At 43.8% G+C, this 17,567-nt stretch overlaps 1 protein-coding gene across 15 annotated transcripts in view; it reads left to right on the top strand.

Moving 5' to 3' along the window:
• The window catches only part of FNBP1 (formin binding protein 1), a 163,841-nt gene that overhangs the window by 64,559 nt on the left and 81,715 nt on the right, over positions 1-17,567 (top strand). For all 15 annotated transcript variants that reach the window (XM_033193845.1, XM_033193801.1, XM_033193777.1 and 12 more), the window contains exons 3-4: positions 4,111-4,167; positions 4,873-5,020. In XM_033193845.1, coding sequence (XP_033049736.1) covers positions 4,111-4,167; positions 4,873-5,020 — 205 coding nt within the window. The remainder of the gene's footprint in view (positions 1-4,110; positions 4,168-4,872; positions 5,021-17,567) is intronic.

Genomic DNA, 17,567 nt, shown 5'->3' with positions numbered 1-17,567 from the left:
GATCAATAGATTCAGACTCAAGTAAGGCTTCCTTCAACTAGATATAAAACTTACATGATTTTTATGGCTGCTAAGGACTGGAAGGAAGCTACAAAGAAAATGTGGATTTAACATTTTGGAATAATTTTTATATGAGGTGTGAATTTATAAGTAGTATTTTCAATTTGTAAGTTATAGGTAACAGAAGAAATGATTAATTTTTTTTTTTTTTTTTTTTTTTTGAGATGGAGTCTCGCTCTGTCGCCCAGGCTGGAGTGCAGTGGCCGGATCTCAGCTCACTGCAAGCTCCGCCTCCCGGGTTTACGCCATTCTCCTGCCTCAGCCTCCCGAGTAGCTGGGACTACAGGCAGCCGCCACCTCACTCGGCTAGCTTTTTGTATTTTTTAGTAGAGACGGGGTTTCACCATGTTAGCCAGGATGGTCTTGATCTCCTGACCTCGTGATCTGCCCATCTTGGTCTCCCAAAGTGCTGGGATTACAGGCTTGAGCCACCGCGCCCGGCCAAAATGATTAATATTTAAAAGCATGCAGTAGTCTGGGCACAGTGGCTCATGCCTGTAATTCCAGCACTTTGGGAGGCTGAGGTGAGAGGATTACTTGAGGCTAGGAGTTTGTGACCAGCCTCAGCAACATGGCAAGACTCTGTCTCTACAGAAAATAAATAATAAAAGTGAGCTGGGCGTGGTGGTGTGTACCTGTAGTCCTAGCTACTTGGGAGGCTAAGGTGGGAAGATCCCTGGGGCCCAGGAGTTCAGGGCTGCAGTGAGCCATGATCACGCCGCTGCACTCCAGTCCAGGTGACAGAACAAGACCCTGTCTCTAAAAAAATTAAAATAAAAAATAACAATGAATTGTAAAATAAACCATGCACTAGAAGTATCTCACATGCAGCCACTAGGCTTTTCCAGTACTCTAATCACCCATATGTGCTGCTCTTAATATATTTGGAAAATAACCCATTGATTATGTAGTCATCTGTTTTGCGCACACTTCCCTTTCTTTCTTTTTTTTTTTTTTGAGATGGAGTCTCACTCTGTCGCCCAGGCTAGAGTACAGTGGCACAATCTCAGCTCACTGCAACCTCTGCTTCCCGGGTTCAAGCCATTCTCCTGCCCCAGCCTCCCGAATAGCTGGAATTACAGGCACGCACCACCACGCCCAGCTAATTTTTGTATTTTTAATACAGACGGGATTTCACCATGTTGGTCAGGCTGGTCTCAAACTGCTGACCTTTTGATCTGCCCGCTTTGGCCTCCCAAAGTGCTGGGATTACAGGCGTGAGCCACCGTGCCCAGCCCCCTTTCATTCTTGATCCTTGTGGTGGTGTTTTTACTACATCTACCTTTTAAGGAGTAATTGTTATCATAATCCAACTCAAAGACCTGTACTGTGCTTTTGACATAAAATATTTCTCTTTTTTGCATTGTTTTTTCTCCAAGGGATGTTCTTTAAGGAAATAATTGCTTTTTCACATTCTTTTGGATCTAGAATTATTAAACTCTGCTATGTATCCTCAGTATCGGCAGAGAAAGCATGTCATAGTTGATACATTGACGTGTATGCCGACATGATCTCAGTCTTGAATTAACTATATTCGTTCATCAATTGGTCTAATTATAACTTTTAAACTATTATTATATATACATGCCTCCATTTTTTGAATAACTGCAACAGTTGATATTCTACTGGATGTTATCTAGTCCCTCAGAATTTCAAAACAAGAAGGACAACGGAGGTCATCTCGTCCAACCCCTGCTGACGTGCACATTAGGAACGGGAAGCACAGACTGGCTCATTTGCTGAGGTCATGCTGTCCGGGCACATGGTCTCTTGATTCCCAGAGCAATGCCCTTTGTACTAAAGCCGGTGGCCTCTCCCATCATCTAGTAGCATTTGTTACAGATGAAACTACATGTCACTTGGTATGCGAAACATACCATGATCAAAATTGTAAATTCATTATCACATATTTTTCTAGGCACATCTGTGGATTTGGGGGAAGTAGAAGAAATAAAAGTAAAATGTGAAATAATAAAGAGGAATAGCAACAGGGAATTAACAAGGAAGTGAGGACTGGGAAGCTGACACATGGAGAGTTCCTACTGTGGATTACTGTTCAGCATGCTCTCGCTATTTCTTGGCCAGGTGCAGTGGCACTTTGGGGGACTGAGCTTAGGAGTTCGAGACTAGCCTGGCCAATGTGGTGAAACCCCGTCTCTACTAAAAATAAAAAGCACAGACATTAGCTGGGCATGGTGGTGTATGCCTGCAATCCCAGCTACTTGGGAGGCTGAGGCAGGAGAATCACTTGAACCTGGGAGGCGGAGGTTGCAGTAAGCCAAGATCGTGCCATTGCACTCCAGCCTGGGAAACGAGGGAAACTCTGTCTCAAACAAACAAGAAAACATGCTATGGCTATTTCTCTAACTACAGTCACCTAAAGCCAGGACCCAGGAGAATCAGTCAGTAGAACCAGTGTTAGTGAGGGTTTTTTTTACGTGATTACCTCTTAGTTTTTGCGTCTATTTGTAAATATAAAGAAAAATACTTAGATTCTTAACTTCTAGATGAGATTAGGAAGGGAAACTAGGATGATTTTGGCCAGTCTGAATGTGTTCAATGCAAACCTGCTAGGCAGGTTAAAAGTTTTTCTAATTAAGGCCGGGCGCGGTGGCTCAAGCCTGTAATCCCAGCACTTTGGGAGGCCGAGATGGGCGGATCACGAGGTCAGGAGATCGAGACCATTCTGGCTAATACAGTGAAACCCCGTCTCTACTAAAAAATATAAAAAACTAGCCAGGCGAGGTGGCGGGCGCCTGTAGTCCCAGCTACTCGGGAGGCTGAGGCAGGAGAATGGCGTAAACCTGGGAGGCGGAGCTTGCGGTGAGCTGAGATCCGGCCACTGCACTCCAGCCTGGGTGACAGAGCAAGACTGTCTCAAAAAAAAAAAAAAAAAGTTTTTCTAATTAAATGTCTTAGCATCAACACCCCCAAAATATTGTCTCGACTTCCTTCAAGAAGACTTATTCACAGGTGGTTTTCATGTGCTCTCTGGTAGAGCAGCCACACAGCCTTAGAAACATGCCCTTGAACTCTGATTTTTTTTTTTTTTTTAATGGAGTTTCATTCTTGTTGCCCAAGCTGGAGCGCAATGGCGCAATCTCAACTCACTAAAACCTCCTCCTCCCGGGTTCAAGCGATTATTCTGCCTCAGCCTCCTGAGTAGCTGGGATTACAGGCATGCACCACCATGCCCAGCTAATTTTGTATTTTTTAGTAGGGACGGGGTTTCTCCATGTTGGTCAGGCCAGTCTCGAACTTCCAACCTCAGGTGATCCGCCTGCCTCAGCCTCCCAAAAGTACTGGAATTATAGGCATGAGCCACCGTGCCCAGCCGGTGTTAAATGTTTTAATTTAAACATTTGGACACAGTTTTCCTTGGATTTGAAGCAATAATGCCCCAACTCAGGATGACCACGAGAGAATGGTGGCCTGATAAGAAAAACAGCTCAGTGCTACAAATGAAAGCCACTGAACGGCTGGGTGCGGTGGCTCACACCTGTGATCCCAGCACTTTGGGAGGCCGAGGCAGGCAGATCATTTGAGGTCAGGAGTTCAAGACCAGGCTGACCAACTTGGTGACACCTCCTCTCTATTAAAAATATACAAAAAAAATTAGCCAGGCGTAGTGGCGGGCACCTGTAGTCCAAGCTACTCGGGAGGCTGAGGCAGGAGAATCACTTGAACTCGGGAGGCAGAAGTTGCAGTGAGCTGAGATCACACCACCGCACTCCAGCCTGGGCAACAGAATGAGACTCCGTCTCAAAAAAAAAAAGAGCCACTGCATATTTACACATGGTCTGTCCTCTCCAATTAAATAATTCTGTTCTTATTCGTTCTGCCTTTCAGACAAAAGATGAAAAGCTGTGCACATTCTTAATAACAGTAGCTTCATCACACATGTTGAAAAATGGAAGGAGATGGATTTCAGCTGTGGACATTTTTTTTGTTTGTTTTAAACTTGTAACAAAAGCACTAATGTTATCTTTCATTCCTGATTTCTCAATTATCTTTCTATGTAAAGCTGACAGGTCTGCATTTTTATTTTAGGAACCTTTCAAAGAAGTACCAACCTAAAAAGAACTCGAAGGAGGAAGAAGAATACAAGTATGTTTACAATTGAAAATTGTCGTGTAATAGACACATGCCATTGGTGACTACACACAGAAAGGAGAAATACATGTCTATAAAAATAAGTTGCATTTCCCATTCATTTTGTGTCAGTTTTAAATTGGAGGAGAGAACAATAAAAACATAATTAACTTTTCTTATACGGAGTCACTGGACCTATACCAGATTGTTTCAATTAAAGTAATTAGGAAAACTTTAGAATGTAATTAAGCAAAAACAGGAAGTATGGAATCTGCATTCTAGAGTCTTGATTTGGTTTGGCACTATCAGGAGTCCCTGTTATGCTAATCATTCATCCAAGAAATATGTCCATTGCAGTCAGCAATTAAGGCATCTTAACACAGACAGCTCAAATATTGTATCTCTAATGTATATCTAAATATCCTTTACATTAGTACATATAGCATGTATATGAATTGTGGATTATATCTTGGCTAAGTATTAACAAAGCCAAATATTACATTACACGGAGCGGTTCAGTTTTGCAAAATGAAAAGTGTTTCCATTGTAATTAATTCTGAGCCATTTTGATGAGAAGACTCAATGTGTAATGAATACTCAGGATCCTATGGGAGGTGATGCCAATTAACCTGATTTTAACTAATATTTTCTTGGTGTAAAGCAGAATATGAATGAACGTGGCCTTGTGTGAAACGGAGTGGCGTGTGTTCTGTTCCATAGGTATACATCATGTAAAGCTTTCATTTCCACCCTGAACGAAATGAATGATTATGCGGGGCAGCATGAAGTTATCTCCGAGAACATGGCATCACAGATCATTGTGGACTTGGCACGCTATGTTCAGGAACTGAAACAGGAGAGGAAATCAGTAAGCAAAACTTTATTCTTTTTCTTCCTAAAGGATGGACCAAACACAGTGGGAATATCCCTAGATGATTAAAATTAAATAAAACCATATAAGACTATGGGTCTTAAACTCACACCTTTGAGAATCATATTAAAGTTATGGACCCCAGCCGGGCGCAGTGGCTCACGCCTGTAATCCCAGGACTTTGGGAGGCCAAGGTTGGCGGATCCCAAGGTCAGGAGTTTGAGACTCTGTCTCTATTAAACCCCATCTCTATTAAAAATACAAAAATCAGCCGGGCGTGGTGGCATGTGGCTGTGATCCCAGCTACTCAGGAGGCTGATGCAGGAGAAACACTTGAACCCGGGAGGCGGAGGTTGCAGTGAGCCGAGATTGCGCACCTGCCCTCCAGCCTGGGCAACAGAGCAAGATTCCGTCTCAAAAAAAAAAAAAAAAAAGTTACGGACCCTGTTCCTAGAAAGTGTTGCTAGGTCTCTACATAAAATGTCAAGGGTCCTTCAGACAGTCTGAAACTCATCTGTGGACCCAGGAATATGCATCCCTTTGAGGAATTTAAATATATTTCAGGGTATCAGACATTTAAAAAACAAGTAAGTAATATGGTGTATGCTCTGTGGAATAAACAGTATTAAAATTAGTGTTTATCAGCCAGGCGCGGTGGCTCACGCCTGTAATCCCAGCACTTTGGGAGGCCTAGGCAGATGGATCACCTGAGCTTAGGAGTTCGAGAACAGCCTGGCCACCATGGTGAAACCCCGTCTCTACTAAAAATATAAAAATTAGCTGGGCGTGGTGGCGGGCACCTATAACCCCAGCTACTAGGGAGTCTGAAGCACAAGAATTGCTTGAACCCAGGAGGCGGAGGTTGCAGTGAGCCGAGATCTCACCATTGCACTCCAGCCTGGATGACGAGCAAAACTCTATCTCAAAAAAAAAAAAAAAAAATAGTGCTTATAAGTAGGTCAAAAAACTGGAAAGATGTCCCCAGTTACATCCATTCTGTTCCTCAGCTCATTCATTGCTGTCTAATGAAGCACGCCTTATTGTTCCTCTTACCACCATTTTCGTCTTTTCATAAATAGGTTTTGTTGTTAACCAAAGACAAAAATGAATGCTCAAAGTCTATTCTTAGTCATGATTTTGCCTTAAGGGATTTATCTTTAAGCCATGGTCTATATCATTGTATTTTGATTGCATGTGAAGTGCAGAATAATTTGTTACTAGTAATAAAGTAGCCATGTTGGTCAGTGATAAAAAAATTTTTTTTTTTTTTTTGAGATGGAGTTTCGCTCTTTTGCCCAGGCTCGAGTGAAGTGGTGCAATCTCGACTCCCTGCAACCTCTGCCCCCTGGGTTCAAGTGATTCTCCTCCCTCAGTAGCTGAGATTACAGGTGCCCACCGCCATGCCCAGCTAATTGTTTGTATTTTTCGTAGACATGGGGTTTCACCATATTGGTCGAGCTGGTCTCAAACTCCTCAGACCACCATGATCCATCCGCCTTGATCCACCCGCCCTGGCCTCCCAAAGTGCTGGGATTATAGACGTGAGCCACCGTGCTGCGACAACAGTTCTTTTAATGCCCTGGGGATGCATGAGCCAGCAAGATTGCTATGACTTCTGCTGAAATGGAGGAGACATTAATAATGACAAAAGTGATTATTTAATTGCAATTATGGTAGTTGCCACAAAGTAAGAGTACAACGTGCTGTGAGAGCGTACAATGGGATTGCTGACATGCTCGTGCTCTGGGGTCAGGAAGAAGCTTTCCAAGGGACTTTGCAGTTAAGGCCTTAACAAGACTTGAGAGATGATTAGGACCTGCATGGGACAAGTATTCAATAGAGAGCAGCCAGGGCCCTTGGGCAGGAAGGCGTTTGAAAATGTCTCAATTTAGTTCTTTCTAAACTGTAAATGTGTAGCATACGGCCTTGGATAGGTTTAAAAGTTAGGAAGAGATAAATGCCTTAAGATCACCCCATTGGTTTAAAACAACAATATGCCAATAAACTGAGATGAATCTTCATCTGTTGACATTAGCATAATGGTTCTCAACTAGGGACAGCTTTACTCCCTACTCCAGCCACATTTGTCAGTGTTCAGAGACAGTTTTGGTTGTCTCAGGGATTGTGGCTAAGGGGTTGCTACTGGTATCTAGAGAGAAGAGGCCAGGGAGGCAGCTAAGCATCCCGCAATAAATAGGACAGCTTCACAACAAAGAACGACCTGGACCGAAATGTCTATAGTGCTGAGTGTGAGAAACCCTGCACTGGAGCCCTAAATTAGATGATAACCTCTGCTGGACCATTCATTACAGATTTCTTTAGTGACAGAAAGGATGCAGTGAAACAGAATACTAAGGTTCAGAATGAAGTACAAATATCTAATATAGTGATAAAATAAATACCAGAAAACGTAACATGATCGTGGACTGCTTCCCTGTACCCTGAACTTCCCTTGACCTTGCAAAGGTTTATATTTTTTTCGTGTTTGTTTCTTTTGTCAATGCTTTGTCTCTTTTTTTTTTTTTTTTTTTTAAGACAGTCTCACTGTGTTGCCCAGGCTGGAGTGCAGTAGCACAATCTCGCCTAAGTGCAACCTCCACCTTCCAGATTCAAGCGATTCTCCTGCCTCAGCCTCCCAAGTAGCTGGGATTACAGGCACATGCCACTATACCCGGCTAATTTTTTGTATTTTTGGTAGAGGCAGGGTTTCATCACGTTGGCCAGGCTAGTCTTGCACTCCTGACCTCAAGTGATCCACCCGTCTTGGCCTCCCAAACTGCTGGGATTACAAGCATGAGCCAGCGCGCCCCCTCATATTCCTGTGCTGCGTTATGACCAAGTTGTTTTATATTTTATTTACTTACTGTTAATCATGACTTTTTTTATAGTCTGTCATATCTGTATTTTGGATTTAGTTCCTTTTGTTAATCAAAAATTATAGTAATTTATGGAATAAATTATAGGTGGTACAGATACACATTAAATATCTTGCAATACATAGTGTTCCTTTTATTTTAAGGAGAACTGCAAGTACAGGTTTCTGAGTCAGATGTTCTGTTGGGAGGAGCTGTAAACATGCTCTTTTGAAACATTCTGTAATTAAAATGACATTTTAGAAAATCGTGAAACCTTTTCAAACATTAGAAAGAATATCAGTAAACAAATGTGTGTATTTGTGCTATTTTATTTTATTTATTTAATTTATTTTGAGACGGAGCCTTGCTCTGTTGCCCAGGCTGAAATGCAGTTGCACGAACTCGGCTCACTGCAGCCTCCGCCTCCCGGGTTCCAGTGATTCTCCTGCCTCAGCCTCCTGAGTATCTGGGATTACAGGCACCCCCAGCCATGCCTGGCTAATTTTTGTGTTTTTAATAGAGATGGAGTTTCACCATGTTGGCCAGGCTGGTCTCGAAATCCTGAGCTCAGGTGATCCGCCTGCCTCGACCTCCCAAAGTGCTGGGATTATAGGCGTGAGCCACCACACCTGACCTGTTTGTACTATTTTAATATAATGCCTCATGAGCACTTTTTTTCTTTTTCCTTTTTTCTTTCTTTCTTTCTTTTTTTTGAGATAGGGTCTCATTATGTTACCCAGGCTGGAGTGCAGTGGTGAGATCATGGCTCACTGCAGCCTCAACCTCCTGGACTTAAATGATCCTCCTATCTTAGCTTCCCAAGTAGCTGGGACTACAGGCATGTGCCACCATGCTCAGCCAGTTTTGAAAAATTTTGTAGAGACAAGGTCTTGCTATGTTGCCCTGTCTGGTCTCAAACTGCTGGGTTCAGGTGATTCTCTCACCTCAACCTCCCAAAGTGCTGGGATTATAGGCATAAACCCCCATGTCTGGCCTGTTTTTTCTGTTTTCTAACATAATTGTTGCCATTATTTCTAATGAGTAAATAATGAATTAGCATTGTGGTATACTAATCACTGTAATTTAAAAAATTATTCCAATAATATTGGAGGCCGGGCGTCATGGCTCACACCTGTAGTCCCAGCACTTCAGGAGGCCGAGTGTTTAGAGCCTCGTGCTTGCTATAGATGATAATAGCTAACCTCAATGGGGACTGCTAGTTTTCCAGATTTTACCCAAGATAAGGACCCTGGAGCACAGGAAGGTGAAGTGAGCTGGGCGTGTTGCTCTGTCGTGGAGCTGGGTGTCCCCCAGGCTGCCTCCCTCTCAGGGCAGTGCATGTTTGCAGGCATGGTTTTGTTTCCAGTGAGTGGTTTTCAGCATACCTTCAAGGATGCTGGAGTAAACAGTATGAACATCCTCATCTGCAGCTAGCCTTAGAAAAAGAGCTGTTTGGCTGGGCGTGGTGGCTCACGCCTGTAATCCCAGCACTCGGGAGGCTGAGGTATGAGAATCACTCGAACCTGGGAGGCGGAGGTTGCAATGAGTTGAGATGGCACCACTACACTCCAGCCTAGGTGACAGAGTGAGACCCTGTCTCAAAAAAAAAAAAAAGAAAAAAAAAGAAGAAAAGGAGCTATTTAAGACCATCTCGTAATAACCAACATTTCTCCTTTAGAGCTTTTACTTTTTTTTGGCTACCCTGACTTAACTTAGTAAACACTAATTTTTGTAAGGATGAGTCTCAAAAGAACAGTGGAATGCTATCATTTTTGTCTTCTGGTGAGGTTAAGTATTGGTGGACATAGCATAACAGAGTTAAAACTCAAATCTAGGTCTTCTGAGGCCAGACTCAGTCACCTTCCCACTGTCCTGTGATGAAGGACTGACAGCATGCTTCAGGTCTGTCTTAAAAGATGGGGAGAGGCCACATAAGTTCTGTGTTCACAGAGCTGGAGCCCGCTGCTTGGTGGTGGGCAGAGGAGAGGAAAGGACGCACGCTTTCCAGCCAACAACCTTGCTCAGAATTCCTGGTAGCCCTGCCCTAGGCAGGTTATGAAAACTGAGCATCCACTTAGGAATCTGTAAGCTGAGGCTGATCATAGCCACCTTAGGGAGTTATGGGGACTATTGTGAGAAGACAAATATGAATCTCCTAGCACAATGTTCAGGTATACTAATATACAGATGCTGCATATCCGGTTTCCCTTGCTGTAATCATTCTGTTACTCAATACAGAATCTCATTTCCACCCCAGAGCTTCTCGATTAGGGCTTGTTACAGAAAACGGAGCATGTTGGCCAGGCGCGGTGGCTCACACCTATCATTGGGAGGCCGAGGCAGGCAGATCACCTGAGGTCAGGAGTTCAAGACCAGCCTTGCCAACAAGGCGAAACCCTGTCTCTACTAAAAATATAAAAATTAGCCTGGCCTACTGGCAGGTGCCTGTAATACCAGCTACTCGGGAAGCTGAGGCAAGAGAATCACTTGAATCCAGGAGGCACAGGTTGCAGTGAGCCGAGACTATGCCACTGCACTCTAGCCTGGGCAACCGAGCAAGACTCCATCTCGAAAAATAAATAAATAAATAAATAAAATGTGGAATTGATTGATGGCATAGGAAACAAGAAGCTGCTTTTAACATTTTAGACCCAGTTACTATTTTTCATGGCTGACTAGAAATAATGCCTTACTTAAGTACCATCCTTAACCATCAGCATAGTACAGATTGGGCCATTTGATACAGTGGCAGAATCTTGGCTGCCCAAAAGGATGATTTAGAATTTACAGGATTACTGCTGGATCTCATTACTGCACATAGAAAGAATGTCCAAGTTCAATGGACAATACTGGTTGAAAATTGCTTTTTACCTAGGTTTTGCTGTGTTTGAATGGATGAACAAGGGTCAGTGTGATAAAAAATGGCTCTCTGTGCAAAGATGATGTTTCTTTCCCTTTTTTTTGTATGGATTTCAAAGGAAAGAGAAGTAGAGGGGGTCATTGGCATTCTTGCCTTTGTAGCCCTACCGCTGTTTGATCTTTAAGTCTTCAAATCTAACTGTAGGCTGGGCACAGTGGCTCACACCTGTAAATCCCAGCACTTTGGGAGGCGAAGGCGGGTGGATCACCTGAGGTCAGGAGTTGGAGACCACTCTGGCCAACATGGTGAAACCCCATCTCTACTAAAAATACAAAAATTAGCCGGGCGTGGTGGCGTGTGCCTGTAGTCCAAGCTACTCTAGAGGCTGAGGCAGGAGAATCGCTTGATCCTGGAAGGCAGAGGTTGCAGTGAGCCGAGATCACACCACTGCACTCCAGCCTGGGCGAAAGAGTGAGACTGTCCCCGCCACAAAAAAAATAAAAATAAAAATAAAAATAATAAAAAAACCAAAAATCTAACTGTAAAACAGGATTACTACCTCTATTTAAGTATCTAGGAGAAAAGATGCTTTTTATGCTGCACATATACTATATTTTTGTATCACAACGCAGTTCATTTTAATGTTATGACTATCCATTGTTTGTCCTGATGCACAAATCTGTGGGCTCATTTTGGTGAAAATATGTTGATTTTTTAAAAATGCAGATTCACAGCCAGGCGCGGTGGCTCACGCCTGTAATCCCAGAACTTTCGGAGGCCGAGGCGGGCGGATCACAAGGTCAGGAGTTCAAGACCGGCCTGACCAACATGGTGAAACCCCATCTCTACTAAAAATAGAAAAAAAAAATTAGCTGGGCCTGATGGCACGTGCCTGTAATCCCAGCTACTCGGAAGGCTAAGGCAGGAAAATCGCTTGAACACAGGAGGTGGAGGTTGCAGTGAGCCGAGATCACACCACTGCACTCCAGCCTGGGTGACAGAGCAAGACTCCACTCCCCCCCACAAAAAAAAAGCAAAACAAAAAGCAGATTCACTAAAAAGAGAACTTTTCCCCGCTGTAAGAATTTAGCAGTTTAGGTTCTTCCCTGCCTGACATCTGAGGCTGCATCTGTCTCTTCAGGAAAACATGAGCAGTCCTGGAAGCCCTGGACAAGGAAGCCCTATAGCTTCTTCACCTAGTGGGCTCCACTTAGGGCAGTTGCATTTTCAGGGAGATGTTCACCATTTCTTTAGACATAATGGAATCAGTGGCCAGTCCTTGGGGGTGCATGTAAAAATAATATTACTAAAACTGAATTAAAGGACAAAATCTCACAAACCCTTATAAATCAAAAATCCTCATTTTTCAAAGTTTTCTTCCTGATATCATTTGCAGATATGTATAATATTTAAGAACATTGTCTGGGTGCAGTGGCTTATGCCTGTAATCCCAGCACTTTGGGAGGCCGAGGCGGGTGGATTGCTTGAGGTCAGGAGTTTGAGACCAGCCTGGCCAACATGGTGAAACCCCGTTTCTATTAAAAATACAAAAATTGGCCGGGCGCGGTGGCTCAAGCCTGTAATCCCAGCACTTTGGGAGGCCGAGACGGGTGGATCGCGAGGTCAGGAGATCGAGAACATCCTGGCTAACACGGTGAAACCCCATCTCTACTAAAAAATACAAAAAACTAGCCGGGCGAGGTGGCGGGCGCCTGTAGTCCCAGCTACTCGGGAGGCTGAGGCAGGAGAATGGCGTGAACCCGGGAGGCGGAGCTTGCAGTGAGCTGAGATCCAGCCACTGCACTCCAGCCTGGGCGACAGAGCGAGACTCCGTCTCAAAAAAAAAAAAAAAATACAAAAATTAGCTGGGCTTGGTGGTGCACATCTGTAATCCCAGCTACTCCGGAGGCTGAGGCAGGAGAATCGCTTGAACCCAGGAGGCGGAGGTTGCAGTGAGCTGAGAACATGCCACTGCACTCCAGCCTGCGTGACAGACGAGACTCAGTCTAAAAAAAAAAAAAAAAAGGCCGGGTGCGGTGGTTCACACCTGTAATCCTAGCACTTTGGGAGGCTGAGGTGGGCAGATCACGAGGTCAGGAGATGGAGACCATCCTGGCTAACGTGGTGCAACCCTGTCTCTACTAAAAAGACAAAAAACTAGCTGGACATGGTGGTATGCACCTCTAATCCCAGGTACTGGGGAGACTGAGGCAGGAGAATGGCGTGAACCCAGGAGGTGGAGCTTGCAGTGAGCCTAGATTACGCCACTGTACTCCAGCCTGGGCCACAGACCGAGACTCTGTCTCCAAAAAAAAAAAAAAAAAAAAAAAGAATGTTAAGAATGTTAATCCTAGTATAGTTATATAGCTATAATTTATATTCTTCTCGATTCTCCATTTAATATTGTAAGCATTTTCCATGTTTTTACCTGCAAAAGTATACATTTTTGTTTTTAGATTTTTTTTAAAAATTTTTTACATTTTTTTTTTTAGGGAGGGGGCTGGCTATGTTGCCCAGGCTGGTCTTCAACTCCTGGGCTCAAGCAGTCTTCCCACGTCAGCCTTTCAAAGTGCTGGGATTATAGGAGTGAGGCATTGTGCCTAGCCAAAAGTGTAGTTTAAATAATTGGAGTTTTATCAAAGTTATTGGAAGAGAAGTTAAAAAAGAAAGAAAAAATATTTGGAATTTTAGTAGCTGTGCATTATTGTAACAAAGTTATAATTTGCCTAACTAATTCTGTATTGTTTGATTTATAGGCTATTATCAGTTTTTGACTCATTTACTTACTTGTATAAACAATACAGTAGTAAACTCTTTACTTCCAAAGCTGTTTGCATGGTGTATGGGTTGAGATTATTTCCTCAAACTAAATTCTCAGAAGTGAGACTATGAGGTCAAAGCATACATGATTAAACGTAAATGATTTATGGTTCTTGATAAGACTCTGATAACTTATGTTCAGAGAATTATAATAGAATTACAGATAGAATTATCAATAGATTTATAGACTTACAGATAGATTTCCAAATGTCACTGAAATGATAAACTTGGGTGTGAATCAGCTTATCTGAGATGTGGGTAATTCAGAGTTAACACATACGTTCCTCCATAAGAACTACTGTAAATGTACTCTTGCCAGCAACTTTTGAACATTGAGTCAAGTTATTGAAGAAAAGAGTTTTAGAGGTTGTTTGGTGTAGCTCCAGCCTTTGAGTATGTCTAGGCTTTTCCACAGTGATTACCACTAATCATATATGAGAAATTTGTGAAGATTTGTAGCTCCAGAAGGAGAACCAGGAGGTTCTTGCCAACATTTTCTGGAATTCCAAGAAAACTTCTCCCTGCAGGTGGAAAATATGGTTCATTACTCACAAAGTGTTGGCCAGAAGCAGAATCACTTTTTGGCAGTAGTTATCTGAAGAGTTCTAGAGGAAATAATTATACAGTACTTTCAGTGACTCACTAAAATGTTTATAAACCTCAGACCTGCATGCTTACAGACCCCACATTACTTAGAATTGACTATTTAAAACTTTTCCCGAGGTTTCTGAAATGTTTGAAAATGGATACTGCACTGAAGCCTATAACATTCTTTTTCAAGTTACATGTTCAGTAGGTCCTGTTTGTGGACCTTATGAAGGGGCTTAATTTCCTATAAGCCAGTTCTGCAGCATGGACTGACTCCAATACGTTTAGGAAAACAAAAATGTTGTTATAAGAGATGACAGCAAATAGGTAAAGCTTAGCATGAAGGAAAGCAAAAACTAAAAGGAGTTTGTGTATATAATCTAGCTACTTACAAGTCCATTTCTGATTTTTTCTTTTCTTTTCTTTTCTTTTTTTTTTTGAGACGGAGTTTCACTCTTGTTGCCCAGGCTGGAATGCAATGATGCAATCTCGGCTCACTGCAACCTCTGCCTCCCAAGGTCAAGCAATTTTCCTGCCTCAGCCTCCCACGTAGCTGGGATTACAAGCGCCCACCACCACACCTAGCTAATTTTTGTATTTTCAGTAGAGACGAGGTTTCACCATGTTGACCAGGCTGGTCTCAAACTCCTCACCTCAGGTGATCTGCCCACCTCGGCCTCCCAAAGTGCTGGGATTATAGGCATGAGCCACTGCGCCCAGCCATCTTCTTTGTTTTGAAAGAACATGTAAAAGTGGCATTCTGTTCATTAAGAGTGGGCCCTTTCACCACTGTGATTGTTTCACCTGCAAAACCACTGGTCTGGTGAGCCAAAAAAAAATAAATTTTTTTTTCCAGCTACCTGAAAGGCTGAGGCAGGAGGACTGCTCACGGCCAGGAGTTCAAGACCAGCCTGGACAACATAGTGAGACCCACCCCCTGAATCTCTAAATAAAAATTTCTTTGTAAATTTTATATTTTATGGGATATATATACTTAGTAAACAGGACACTTAAATTCTTTTCTTGATTTCATGGGCTTGAAATGGGAATCTTGGATTTTGTGTTTCTCCTTTGTAAGTTGGAATTAATGATACTTTCTTTTTCTTCTGGGAATTGTGAGAATTACTTGACTCATGTTTTGTATCTCACATGATTCTTGTTCAGCCACCTGTTTGACGTCTCTCCTTAGATGCCTAATGCAGCATCACCATTGGACCTTTGTCAGCAGAGGCCTGGAGTCCAGCAAGTGTGAATGATGGCTCCAGAGTGGTGTACTGCAGTGACCCTGTTAACCTACCCCAAAACAAACTTTTTATTTATTTATTTATTTATTTATTTATTTATTTATTTATTTTTGGAGATGGAGTCTCACTCTGTCACCCAGGCTGGAATGCAGTGGTATGATCTAGGCTCACTGCAACCTCCGCCTCCCAGGTTCAAGCCATTCTCCTGTCTCAGCCTCCCAGGTAGCTGGGATCACAGGCATGTGCCTCCACGGCTGGCTAATTTTTGTATTTGTAATAGAGATGGGATTTTGCCATTTTGGCCAGGCTGGTCCCAGAGTCCTGTCCTCAGGTGATCTTCCTGCCTCCGCCTCCCATAGTGCCGGGATCACAGGTGTGAGCCACCGCGTCTGGCCCCAAAACAAACTTCTGATCCCCCACAGTCCTTATCCATGTTCCATTCCAGTCTGCACTCCCTCCAGTTCTCAAAAAATGGGACACTTTTTCTTAAACTCAGGTGCTCTGGCCAAACACATAGTCACAGGGCTTTTCTCTTTTCTCTTACATGCCATCTCTTTTTTTTTTTTTTTTTTTTGAGGTGGAGTCTTGCTCTGTCGCCCGGACTGGAGTGCAGTGGCCAGATCTCAGCTCACTGCAAGCTCCGCCTCCCGGGTTTACGCCATTCTCCTGCCTCAGCCTCCCAAGTAGCTGGGACTACAGGCGCCCGCCACCTCGCCCGGCTAGTTTTTTGTATTTTTAGTAGAGACGGGGTTTCACCGTGTAGACCAGGATGGTCTCGATCTCCTGACCTCGTGATCCACCCGTCTCGGCCTCCCAAAGTGCTGGGATTACAGGCTTGAGCCACCGCGCCCGGCCACATGCCATCTCTTATCTGTTAACAAGTCTAGTTGGCTCTGTCTTTGGTAAATGTTCTGAGTCCAAACACTTCTTACGCCTCTTCCACATCTACCCCTAGTCCTTCGCCTCATTATCTGTTATCTGGAGGACTCTGCTGAGCCTCCTAATTCATTTATCTGCTTCCATGCTCACCCTGTGGCCAGTGGTCCAGCTGTCCATCTCCATCTCAGAGCCACCACCACCAGCTCTCCCTTAGAGAGAGTGCAAGTGTAGCAGCCTCCCCCTGCAGCAGTCAGCTTGACCTTGGAATAATGTAGATCAGGCCATGTCACTTCCTTTCTTTTCTTTCTTTCTTTCTTTTTTTCTTTTTTCTTTTGTTGTTGTTGTTGTTGAGATGGAGTCTTGCTTTATCACCCAGACCTGGAATGCGGTGACACAATCTCAGCTCACTGCAACCTCCATCTTCCAGGTTCAAGCAATTCTCCTGCTTCAACCTCCCAAGTAGCTGGGATTACAGGTGTGTGCCACAACACCCCGTTAATTTTTTTTGTATTTTTAGTAGAGATGGCATTTCACCATGTTGGCCAGGCTGGTCTTGAACTCCTGACCTCAAATGATCCACCCCTCTCGACCTCCCAAAGTGCTGGGATTACAGGCGTGAGCCACTGCGTCCAGCTGTCACTTCCTTTCTTAAATCTTCCAACATACTTACTGTGGCTGGCAAGGCTGTCCATGGTCAAGCCCCTGCCTGCCCTCCGGCCCTGTCCCCTTGTCTAGTGGCACTGGCATCTAGCTGTTCCTCAAACAGGGCAAGCCCCTTCACACTCAGAGCATCTGTCCTTGCTCTGCCTGCTGCGTGGAGGGTATTCCCCAGACCCTTGTAAGTTCACTCCCACATTTTATGCAAGTGTCTACTCAAATGTCATCCCAGACTGCCCTTGTCTAAAATAGCTACCTTCACCCACACCCATCCCTCCTTATTCCTTTACCCTGTTTGTCTTACTTCTGGATCCACTCAGTTTCACGGGCACAGGGGACTTGGTTTTATTCACACAGCTTTCCTCCTGCCTGGAGCAGCCCTGTGCACATGTGGGCATGCAGTGAACATGGGATGATCCCCCTAGCGCTCTATCTAAAACTCTCATTGATGGAGATTCTCTGTATTCGGTACTGCAAGTAACAGCTTTATATCCTCAGAAGGGATCAGGCAAGAAAATGAGCCATGAGAGGAATTAGGATTTCTTGATTGATTGATTTCCTTCCTTCCTTCCTTCCTTCCTCCTTCCTTCCTTCCTTCCTTCCTTCCTCCCTCCCTTCCTCCTTCCCTCCCTCCTCACTCC

The sequence above is a fragment of the Trachypithecus francoisi genome, unplaced genomic scaffold (assembly GCF_009764315.1).
Source record: "Trachypithecus francoisi isolate TF-2019V2 unplaced genomic scaffold, Tfra_2.0 Contig01585, whole genome shotgun sequence".
Lineage (NCBI taxonomy): Eukaryota > Metazoa > Chordata > Mammalia > Primates > Cercopithecidae > Trachypithecus > Trachypithecus francoisi.
The sequence above is the reverse complement of the archived record's forward strand: the minus strand, read 5'-3'. Positions and strand labels throughout refer to the sequence as shown.